General features: G+C 43.9%; 1 protein-coding gene across 8 annotated transcripts in view; it reads right to left on the bottom strand.

Moving 5' to 3' along the window:
• The window catches only part of GVQW3 (GVQW motif containing 3), a 29,499-nt gene extending 18,045 nt beyond the window's left edge, over positions 1-11,454 (bottom strand). For 2 of the 8 annotated variants that reach the window (XM_047691228.1, XM_047691227.1), the window contains exon 1: positions 9,869-11,429. In XM_047691228.1, the coding sequence (XP_047547184.1) occupies positions 10,292-10,924 (633 nt within the window). In that variant the 5' untranslated portion in view covers positions 10,925-11,429 and the 3' untranslated portion in view covers positions 9,869-10,291. Of the gene's footprint in view, positions 1-1,487 lie in introns of those variants that run through there. The other 6 variants (XM_047691226.1, XM_047691221.1, XM_047691222.1 and 3 more) reach the window with 6 other exon arrangements.
• Positions 11,455-11,550: the final 96 nt, after the last annotated feature.

Here is an 11,550-nt window from a genome sequence, read left to right on the forward strand (position 1 = left end):
TCAAACATTTATCCAGACAAGCTCTATTCTGGATGCAGGGAATACAGAGAACAATCAAATACAGTCTTGGCTTTTGAGGAGTTCATGGGCTGGTAAGGGAAGAAAAACATTCTGCAAACAATTAAGTTCAATTAAGTGTTAATGTTTCTTTAACATTAAGAGTGTGTATGTACATTCAGGATGGCTGCTTTGCCATTGCAGAGAACAGCAATGGTAAGGTTAAGGCTCGAGTGCTGAATAGGAGTTTGCTGGGTGCATGGCAGCAACAAGGAATTCCAGGCGGAGGGTGTGACCTGTGGAAGTTCAAAAAGCTGGGGTCCAAAAGACACCGGTTTTCAGTAAACACCAAACCATATAGCACATGTGCAGCAGTGTGAAGGATGGGCTTCAGGACAGTGAGGTGACAGGTGGGTAACCACCTCAATCTGGTCTCAGCAGGTGGTAACTAAGAAATACAAGGATAATGACATGGACCCACTGGACATGAGGGTCCAAGATGCCATCGTGATGCCATGATTAGGCCACTTGGTGGGTGGTGGACGCTGTAGGTCCCTAAGGTGGGTCTGCGGGACATTGTGTTCTCAGGGCACATCCAACCAGAATTTACTCCCCTCCTCCCCATCTTATGTATTCTATTTTTAATGATTTTTTTTTTTCATTTGAAACCTACTTCCCTTTTCCTTGGGCTTCCTCTGTTTTCCTGTTTAAAATATGTGTTACTATGGAAATGTCATGGCACAGTATAGTGGCATTTACAAGTGAAGTGTAAAGAATTTTCAGAACATCTAGAAATATAACTCTATGGTTTAGGAATATAAACCCTAATGATATGATAGCATTCATGCCTATAGACACTGTGTCATAAATATAAACATACCCGGAAATTTGAGACAGCATAGAGGAGATAGTTAAGAACTTCATTAGGATTTATGTGCCCAGATTTTACCATATGTCTTTTTTTTTTTTTTAAGATTTTATTTATTCATTTGACAGACAGAGATCACAAGTAGACAGAGAGGCAGGCAGAGAGAGAGGAGGAAGCAGGCTCCCCGCTGAGCAGAGAGCCCGATGCGATGCGGGGCTCGATCCCAGGACCCTGGGATCATGACCTGAGCCAAAGGCAGAGGCTTTAACCCACTGAGCCACCCAGGCGCCCCTATATGCCCAGATTTTAAAAATATATATGAGAAATATTAAAAAACATAAAACCTAACACAGTACTTGGGAAGGACATCTGGAAAAAAATTAATGACAGAATGCCAGCATTTACTTATGAATACGCACCTCTGGAACAACCAGAGGGCCTGGACACACCAATGAAACTTGGAAAAAACTGTCCTACTTCGATGCTTTAAATACATTCCCTAGGGGCACCTGGGTGGCTCAGCGGGTTAAACCTCTGCCTTCAGCTTAGGTCATGATCTCAGGTCCTGGGATCAAGCCCCAAATGGGGCTCTCTGCTCAGCGGGAAGCCTGCTTCCCTTCCCCCACCGCCCGTCTCTCTGCCTGCTTGTGATCTCTCTCTCTCTGTCAAATAAATAAAATCTTTAAAAAAAAATACATTCCCAAAAAATTGCCCGTAAATCAACTGTTGGTAAGTCATATTTATCAAATGGGATGTCGACTGCTATTTCAAAGATATCTTAACAATGTATATGTTGGTAAAGGCAATTATTACCAGTGGAGTAATGGAAAAAAAATTCACTGGGCTGAGTGAAATTCAAGGTCCTTCATTATTATTCTGGCTCAGCCACCAGCTAGATGTGTGATTCAAAAAAAGTCACACAACCTCGCTATGCCAATTTCCTCATCTAAGCAGAGCTGTAATTCTGAATTTTCACTTATTGGATTCTTAAAGCAAGGTTCAGGGGGACTGGCCCACAGCCCAACATCCAGTTTCTTCTGAGGTACAACTTCACACCAAATCCTGGGGATGGTATAGCCAGCAGGCCAGTTAACCATTGTTTTGTGTTTTTCCTCTTTAAACTCAACTTTCTCCTTCCCACAATCACCCTATGTGTGATCTTTCTAACTTTCTGTCCTGGATTCTTTATAAAAGCTTGTTCCTTACAGCTGTCCTCTGGGAAAGATGGACAATCTAAGGTGGGAGCCCATTTTCAGTGGTCCTTCCACCTAGAGCCCTTTCCCCATGCCACAAGGCTGGGCACAGCCTAAGGGCAAGGGCCCAACCCTCTTTGCCTCAGGCAGGCCCAGACCTGAAGGAATTCACCAAATGAATGCTCACTATGCTCCTGGAGGAAGATGAGGCAGAGAAATGGGTCTGGTGAAATACCTGAACTCTAGGGGTGAACTTTTGGCTGCTATTATCCAACATTCCTGGACCTTCCAAAATTTCCACAATGGGGCAGGAATATAAACATACCACAAGCATTAAACTCCTTTTCCTGGCTTTCCGACAATGTCCTGGCCTCCCACAAATAATGCAAACTTTGCCCAGTTCACCAGCATTGGGAACAGGACATGGGGAACACATCTTTAACAGAAACAGCCATGACAGCCTCTGCATCTGTTCTGTTTAAACAGCAATGACACCACGCCATTTGTCTTCGTGGACCTAACACCTGCCATCTAGTCCCAGGCCAAGACCCCTGCCAACTGGCTTCAGAAAAGGCCATCTATCAACAGTGTTTAGGCACCACCTTGACTAATCTGCTATACAGGAAGGTACAAAACATAACTGTAAGAATTATTTGTCGTAAGCAAGAATAGGTTTAAGCTTTATTAACTGGCAAGAGCTAGAAGGCAATGGGTCAGGCTTTGCCTATTATTGCCATTTTGTGGAGTAATTCAAGAGCCATTAGGAAGACTAAAGAACCAAAGGAAATCGCTATCTACTGAGTCCTTTACCGTGTGCCAGGTCTTGTGCTGGGGGACACCTGCATTAAAGTAAGCCTCATATCTAATAATCACTATCTAACCTGCTATATTCTTGCTCTTGCCTGTCTCCCCCACTTACAAGTATGCTCAGGAGGAGGAACGTTTTCTTGTCTCGTTTATTGCTGTATCTTCCGTGTTTAGAACAATGTCAGATACACAGAAGCAGTCGATAAATACGTGTCGAACCAACAAAACGAACAAATCTACGAGAGGAGTGTTATTATTCTCCTTTTACAGATGAGTATATTGGAGTGCTCCGAGGGTGCAAAATGAAAGGCACATGGGTCGTTAAGGAGCCAGTACCTGTTCTTGCTCTTCTGTTCTCTCTACGGACCACGAGACTTAAACTTTGATCTTGAAGAACTATCTCAGCTTGACAAATCTATGCATCCCCCCAAAATATGTCCATATACTCATTTGAAGGTCTGAAATTTTACCAAAGAGGTATATTTGGCATTTTAATGATAAACATTTTGCTAAAGCAACAATGAAGGACAGATTTTCCCAAGATGATGAACTTTTCACCTATGGATAGGCCTTATCTACATCACTTCTCACTTTAAAATCCCAGGACATGTTTACTCTTCAGACACAAACAAAAAGCACAGCAATCCCGGATTCCATTGAAATCACATTTGCAAACTTTAGTTTTGTAAGTTACAATGGTAAGATGACTAATGATATGCTTCGGAATTCTCAGGGTGGGATGCCAAATATTCCCATGTACATCCATGCTGTGTGAGCGTCCCGGTATGGGAGGAGGTAGGCCTGGCCCATCAAAAGCCACTCCTAGTCTAACAAAATTATGTGGAAGGCTCGAGGATTCTTCAGAGAATCAGCTGTAATAAAATCCATCTTGAGAATACTCACTTTGTATGAAAGAATGCAAGAGAATGAGGTTACTTTTGCTTGGGAGAGTATTTCCATATCCTTTCCCATTGTCAGAACATTCTTGATCCATACATGCTCTTTTATTTATCTAGGATTTTATAACAGGAGCGTGCCACTCATGGCAACTTCCCATATCACTTCAGCTTTTTTTTTGGGTAGGGATTCTGGTCCCTCGCCTTCTCCTCTGGGGCAGGCCCTTTTCCCTTCTTACTACTGATACAGTATCATACAACCTCCATGTCCACCCAGGCTGTTAACTGTTCGAGGACCAAATTAGTGGTTTGGCTTGTCTCCATTGCCACCTTTTGGTGCTACTGTTTTATTCTGATGGTAGAGGTGGTAAGTAATATTTTGTAGAAATTTTTAGAAAGAGAAGAAACAGAGAAATTAAGAAAACACTTATAACCGAGCCACCCAGAGTTAGCATGCCCATTCCAGTCATTAAAAAAAAACAACACACATTTTCGATTTATATATACTATTTTGTGTACCAGTCTTTTCACTTAACATTACAAGCATTTTGCCATGCTGTCTTAACTGTTCATAAACATTAATTATAATGACCGCATAATAGTCTATTGTTCAGTCATACGGTAATTTATTTAACCAATTTTCTACTGTTGGACTTCTGGATTGTTAAGTATAAATTCTGCCCACATTTTAGACTATTTCTTTAGGACAGAGTCCCAGAAGCGGAATTAGAGGATCAGAAGATATAAACATTTTTAAAGCTCCTGATAGATACTGCCAAATTGCTTTTTAGAAAGCTGTTGCCAATTTACACTTCTAACATTGCCAGCGTGTTTCTCTACCAATCCAGATCTGTCTAGAGGATAATAAAATTTAAGTAGAACACACAGTCCTCAAGCTATTCATGCAGCTAGAGAGCTTTCATGACCACAGCACAGAGGCCTATGGCAAAGGTCACACCTATTGCTGGGTATGCAATTAACAATGAGTTCGTGTGAGCACATGGGGCATGGAAGAGGAGCTGTACCGAAGTGGAGAGTAAAGGAATTAGATGTCAGATTGTTGGATCTAAGGCCTGGGTCTGTTTCGTCCATTGCTACACCCAGCACACAGGACAGTGCCTGGCACATACAGTCACACAACAGAAATGTGTTGAATTAACACAGACTCTTCTTTCAGATGCATTTGTTCCCCCAGCAGCTGTAGGAGTTAGTCACTCCTGGATTCAAGGGAAACTTGACTGGTTGGATTATAAATACCCTGTCCGATCCTGAGATTCCACTTCAGTTTTAGAAAATCGGTTTAACTGAAGGTGACGCCATAAGGCTCTCTTTAGGGGAAAAACAAGTAAACATGTCTGAAAGGTACACCCTGGGCACCAGCACGCAGAGAAGTGTATGATTCAGTGAGTGTTGTCACCTCCACAGTAGTCACTTCCACAGGTGAGAATGTAAACTCGTTCAAGCGCTGCCTATGACCGTGGTGATTTTGGACCCACCTTCAGTTCATTCGGTTACCACACCGGTTGCAACTCTGAACTATCTGCAGTATTGCCCAAACTGTTTGAGATATTATAAGGGCATAATATAAGTAGTAATTTGCGTAATACCATTTTTAGTCAATATGGTTGAGATAAACTAGTTCATTCAGTTCTAGTTCACTCTCCTGGCACTGTAAAGATTCCCTTCAATATTCCATAATTTTTATATCATAAACTGTCAGACACTGCTGGATCAATATGGCATTAACAACGTTATTGATGGAAAAGGATCAATCTTCTGTCATTTTGTATATACACTTTATATACATTGGACCAGGTAGGCAAACTATGGTCCATGGACCAAATCTGGCCCACCATCTGTTTTTCTCTGGTATGTAAGCTAAGAAGTCTAAGAATGGCTTTTTACATTTTTAAAAACAGTCGAACAAAATCAAAATAGTATTTTGTAACATGTGAAAATTATATGAAACTCAAATTTCAGTATCCATAAGTAAAGGTTTATTAGGACACAGCCATGTTTATCTGTTTCTGTATTAGCTAGGTCTACTTTTACAACAATAAAATGCTAAGCAGTTATTAAACAGAATGTATGGCCCACAAATCCTAAGGCATTTCCCTTATGGAGAAAATTTTTTGACCCTTTCACTAGACCCAAGGGTCCTTAGAGGTACTGAAGTTTCCCACTACAAATTTTTTATTTCTAGATATTAATACTGGGAGAAGGGTGATGAAACTGGGACAGTATTTGCAAGGATCTGATAAGGCAGAGACGAGAGAAGATAAAGACATGCAGATTGCTTGGGATACTGTGTAGAGGCCGGTAAAATCTGAGAGGTCTGATCCAACCAAGAAGCAGTTGGAGAATTCAGGGTTGCATATACAGTTCCAATAGCAAGGAACATCTTGCTAATTGAGCTACACAGGACCCTGGTGAGACCCAATCCCAAGAAGCCTAGTGAGCCTTGCTGACAAGGTGTTCTGCAAATAGCAGGCTGGGTAGCAGTGTATGAGATGCAGAGACAGACAGTTCCCCAACAGTAGCCTCCTCCTTTACTAGATGTCCTCAAGTCAGTTGGTACCCAAATTGATCCAGGCATCTCCATGGGCAAATCTGAACTCTAAGAAATGGATCTGAAAGGAAGGCTCTGAAAAGCAGGTCCCAGGTACACATTCTTCCCAAACAATAACATTTCAGTGAGGATTCAGAGCCAGGGGCAGAATTCAGGAGACTGCAGAGCTTCCCATTTTTTTTTGAAATCAAACATTGGTGAATATTCTCTGTTTTTGCTCATTAACAGTGGGGCAAGTGGAAGTAAGGTAGGGAGGGGTGAAGGGTGGAGGAAGAATTAGATAAAATCACTGATGGGATGATCTGCCCTGGAAGGTGTCTACTCTCCTGGACTTCCAGCTGTGGAATATAACATTCCATACGGATTTTGAACCAGAATGGGATGAGGAGAGAGATCAGTCTGAAAGCCAAAGAGATTTCATTAACTGACTGTATGCTGAGCTTGAGAATTACAGTCAAGGTTTGCAGATAGCCAGCTCTCCTCCTGATGTCCTACAGAGAGCCAGGCTTCATCTTCTACATTTAGGGGAGCTTACCCTGAGAGAATGGGATTTGGATGTTGTATTTCTGAAAAACATTCATGACTCCTGAATACCTGAGATAACCAAACTGCCTCCTTAAGAAACTTGTAACACTGGTTGCCTCTGGGGAGTGGAACCACTGGTGGCTAAGGGTGGGAGGGAGCTGCTTCCTCTTCCCTGTCTGTCTCTTAGATAAAACAAAAACAAGAACACATCCCTTCATGTTGTCCCACCCTGCTTCTTGAGGATAGGAAAGAAACTTAGGGACAGACAATTTCCCTACTCAAGACTATAGGGCTGAAGTGGGGAGCTGGAAAAAGGATAAAAAATTAGAGAGTTGTAAGTTGAATGGAAAATCCTGACCAAAAGGGAGGGAGGTGTGATCCTGAACCAGAAAACAAAGCACCAGTATAACAGAGGAGAATGAGCAAACTGATAGAGAATAAACAGAGGTGTGTTAAGAAAAGCCAAGGACAAGAGCCTGGGGGATGATGATAAGTGGATTCTTGAGACTCAGGAAACCTGTGGGGCAGGTGGAAGTCCAAGATGTAGTTCAGGGTAAATTTTGTGTCAGTGATAAAACAGATTTGGTGTGGGGGGGCGCGCGCCTGGGTGGCTCAGTGTGTTAAGCCTCTGCCTTCGGCTCAGGTCATGATCCCAGAGTCCTGGGATGGAGCCCTTCATCAGGCTCTCTGCTCAGCAGGGAGCCTGCTTCCCTTTCTCTCTCTGCCTACTTGTGATGTCTGCCAAATAAATAAATAAAATCTCAAAAAAAAATAGATTTGGTGGGTGGGTGGGTGGGCACATGAGGGGTACTGTCATACAAGAATTCTCCTGTCTGGGGATAATCATAGGAGCTCATGCTCTGGCCTGGGGCTTAGTGACTCTGGGCAGCCATGTATGGATAGTTTGCTGTGGGATGAGTATTCAGGCAGAAATTTTACTTCCCCAAATCTGAGGCATGTTAGGGTCTATTATAATTTCTTTTTTTTTTTTTTTTAAGATTTTATTTTTTATTTTTTTGGAGAGAGAGAAAGCTAGAGAGTGAGTCTGAGCTGGGGCGAAGGGCAGAAGGAGAGGGACAAGCAGACTCTCCACTGAGCACGGAGCCAGATGTGGGGCTTGATCCCAGAACCCTGAGATCACAACCTGAGGGGAAAGCAGAGACTTAACCAACTGGGCCACCCAGGCACCCCGGGTCTATTATCATTTCAATGAATATTTCCTGGGAAGCCTTGCAAACAGGTAATTGGTTTAGGGAGAGCCAAGTTTCGACCTGACTAGTACTCAGCACATGATCTAAAGTAAACAATTAAGTCCTTTTCATTCTAGATACTAGTAACATTTTGAACTCACATTCTTGATTACCTGCTTCTGGTTGCTGTGTCCAAACCCTGTCTGGACCAGCAAAGCTTCTGGTACCCTATGCTCCAGCATGGTCTTGGTCCGGCATCTTTGGAAGGCTCACTCCAGCCCTGTTCACAGAACAGGACTAAGTCCAGAAATAAGTTCTCTCAGGTTGGAGTTAAGGCCTTGAGATACTGTTGTAGGATCCTGGCCCTGGCCAAGGAGCATACCATTTTCCAACAATTACCACTGAGCCTACCAAGGATTAATGTGAGGTTCAGCCACCAAGTTGCAATAGCCAGCTATGGGGGCTTTGTTCCAGAAGTGTAGGGTCCCTGGTGGCAAGTGCTTGTGGGGAACCAGGGCCTCACCTGATGTGGAAGATGTAATGGTCCTGAAACGGAATGCTACAAATGGCTAAGCATGTAGAAATCTATAAGCTGTTGTTTGGTTTAAGAGTTCTTTTGCACAAGACCTTTTATTTGTGGGATAAGGTCTAGGTTTCAGGGCACTTCAAAACTGACAGGTATTAGTAGGGAACTTGTCATTTTTTGGAAGAGATAGAGACAGTGAAAGAACAGAACTAAACATAACTGTATTGAATAAATAAGTGTTGGGCTTCTATCAACCAATATGGTTTAGTTACTTGCTAGTTAAATAATAGGGACTGTTACCCATAAAAATCCTTGGGTAAAACACAGACATCGGCTAATCCTGTGAAATGCTCTAACCATACCTCCACTGCACTTCGTCAGGTATTTCTGAGATGTTTCCAGTCTATTGGAAGCCACTTGGGAAAAGTTCCATTCCATAAATCCTTGCGGAGAGGCAGAAAGAGATAAAAAAAAAAATTCTAAACTTGCAGAACTTTTTCCAGGGGGTGGGTGCAATTGATGGGAAAACTAGATAAGTGAGTTATTATAAACCTATCTTCAGATTCAGGGGAAGCAATTTATAAACTTATGGCATAGTTAGGGCAGAGGAGAGGAAGCAAATTATCCGAAATTGTTCATCTGGTACAATAAACACCATTAACTTCCTCCAGACTTTGCTATTTCAGCCAACAGTGCCATCACTTTCATACCAATGCAGGTTCGAAGAGTCAGGCAATTCCACCTGCTTTGGGAAGCTTTCCCTAACTTCCTAGCCTCCTGTCTCACCCTTCTTTATGGATCCAGTCAGGAATCATCTCATCTTGATGTCCACCCAGCCAGCCCTTGATGATTTTGTTTTATACCTTCACAGTGTCAATGCCCAGCAGCGTTCTAAAAACTGCATGTGCTCAAAAGCCACCTGACAGTGGTAGGCATTAGTTACTAAAAACAGGCTGCTGTGTGGAAATCAGCACATAGGCAGCAGACTCCCTTAAGTCAAGGTCTAGAATATCACCTCGTCTTCTCCTCACACACTGCGGCCTGGGACTAAGTCCACTGGCTTCTATTTTCTAGGACCAAATCCTCCTCTTCCAGCAGAGGGGATACACAAATGAGTGGGGGGGTCCAGGGCACAGGACTCATGAAACGAATCCAGCTTTTCTGTAAGAGGTGTGTGAGAAAGTGAGTATAGGTGGCCAACCCCTGAGTACTGAGGGGTTCCCACTGAGTTATTTGGGCTAGATATGCCCTTAGCAATGCTCACTAGGTCAGTATGTCACTACCTTCTGTACCATACCTCAGGTCCTGCCTGTGAAGCAGGCTGGAACTATAGGCCTTCTTTTGAGGTCCTCCCATAATATGCCTTCATGGGCACAGAAGAACTCCAGGAGGTCCTGTTCCCACCTTTCAGTGGTATGATCCCCTGAGGCAGAATGTTGAGAACACAGGAACACAATAGCCACAACAAGCTAAGGCCTGGGCAGTGAGGAGATCCAAACTTTAACAAGCAAAAGACATCAAGAAACAAGCAAGTACCAGAGGTCAACAGGCAAAGTTCCTCAAAACCAGAAGACCGCCCAGTAGTCCAACAAGGGTAACTAGGAGGGTGGTAACATGTGGGAAAGAGTGATAAAGACTGAAAATGGATGAGCAGCAAATGAAGGTGCCTAACTGTGAAGCAGCTTTCTAGCTCAGGCTCAGCTACCTCACATTCCTTTTATCACGGGGTGAACCAGTCCTGAGCAGTCCTGGTGGGAAGGCTTGTTGATGATGAAGCCTGCAGAAGCTGGTTGGCAGGGTAGTGGTTTGGGGGATGGGATACAGGCAGAGGTATCTTCCCACCAGCTTCACACTCAAGATGAGTCCGTGTTTCAGAACTTATCTTTTTCCTTACACACAAGCTATTTTTATTTTTCCTCATTTCCTTTGAAAGGTTAGACTGAAAGTCAAATCTCTGAGGTTTGGGTTCATCCTTCAAAATACCTGATACAACTTTTGCAGATATTTTCCTCATATTTAAGTTCTCTTTCAAAATGAGTCTAACGGTTTCTTTATCTAAATTTAACTCTTCCGCCATCATCCTCACGGTCAACCGCCTGTTTGAACAAACCAAGTCCTTGACCTTCTGGATATTTTCATCTGTCCGGTGGGTGACTGGACGACCACTTCGGGCGTCATCTCGGACATCTTCCCGCCCTTCTTTAAACCTTTTGTGCCAGTCGAAAACTCGGGCCCTTGACATGACTTCATCTCCATAAGCTTCTTTTAAAAGGTGGTGGGTCTCACTTGCGGACTTGTTCAATTTCACGCAAAATTTGATACTAATCCTTTGTTCTAGATAGCGGTCACTCATTCTGGCACTTAAACAGCACACGAAAGTGAAAAGACCACAGCTGTAAGGGGAAGCGAGCGGAACCAATCTTTATAAGGCTGCAAGTGGAATCATGTCGCTCGTAACGATCCTCCAGAAGCCTCACCAGGGGAAGAGTAACTGCTTAAGTTTTCGTCCCTAAGCTTCCGGTTGAGGCGGGGAAAACCCGTCCTCAAAAGCCAACAGGGCTTAAGAGTAGCTGCAAAACTGGGGAAAATGAAATCTCCTACACGTCTCCGTTCAACTTGTGCACGCAAGTCTGCGGAAAGTGGGCAAATCAGTCAGCAAGGTCTTTCAATTCCGCGGCCCTTCAGAGTCTATGACGATTTCTGCAATAGAGACCTAAGTGGTGGCAACGTAAGCAAGCAAGGAGAGATATAACGTGCAAGCTCGCGGCCCCAGGTCTGCGGAAACCCCCGCACGCCAAACCTACCGACGGTGCCGAGGGCTCGCCAGCTCTAGAGTCCCGGGAGACATGCCCGCATGCGCAAAGCCATCTCCTGGCGGGGTAGGTTGTGCGCACGCGCACTGCGGCAGCCCGCGCCAGGCCTCGCCTCCACCTCGCCACACCCGGGGCCGGCGCGCTTCTTTGCGCTTGCCCGCCTGCG

The sequence above is a fragment of the Lutra lutra genome, chromosome 10 (genome assembly GCF_902655055.1).
Source record: "Lutra lutra chromosome 10, mLutLut1.2, whole genome shotgun sequence".
NCBI classification, from domain to species: domain Eukaryota; kingdom Metazoa; phylum Chordata; class Mammalia; order Carnivora; family Mustelidae; genus Lutra; species Lutra lutra.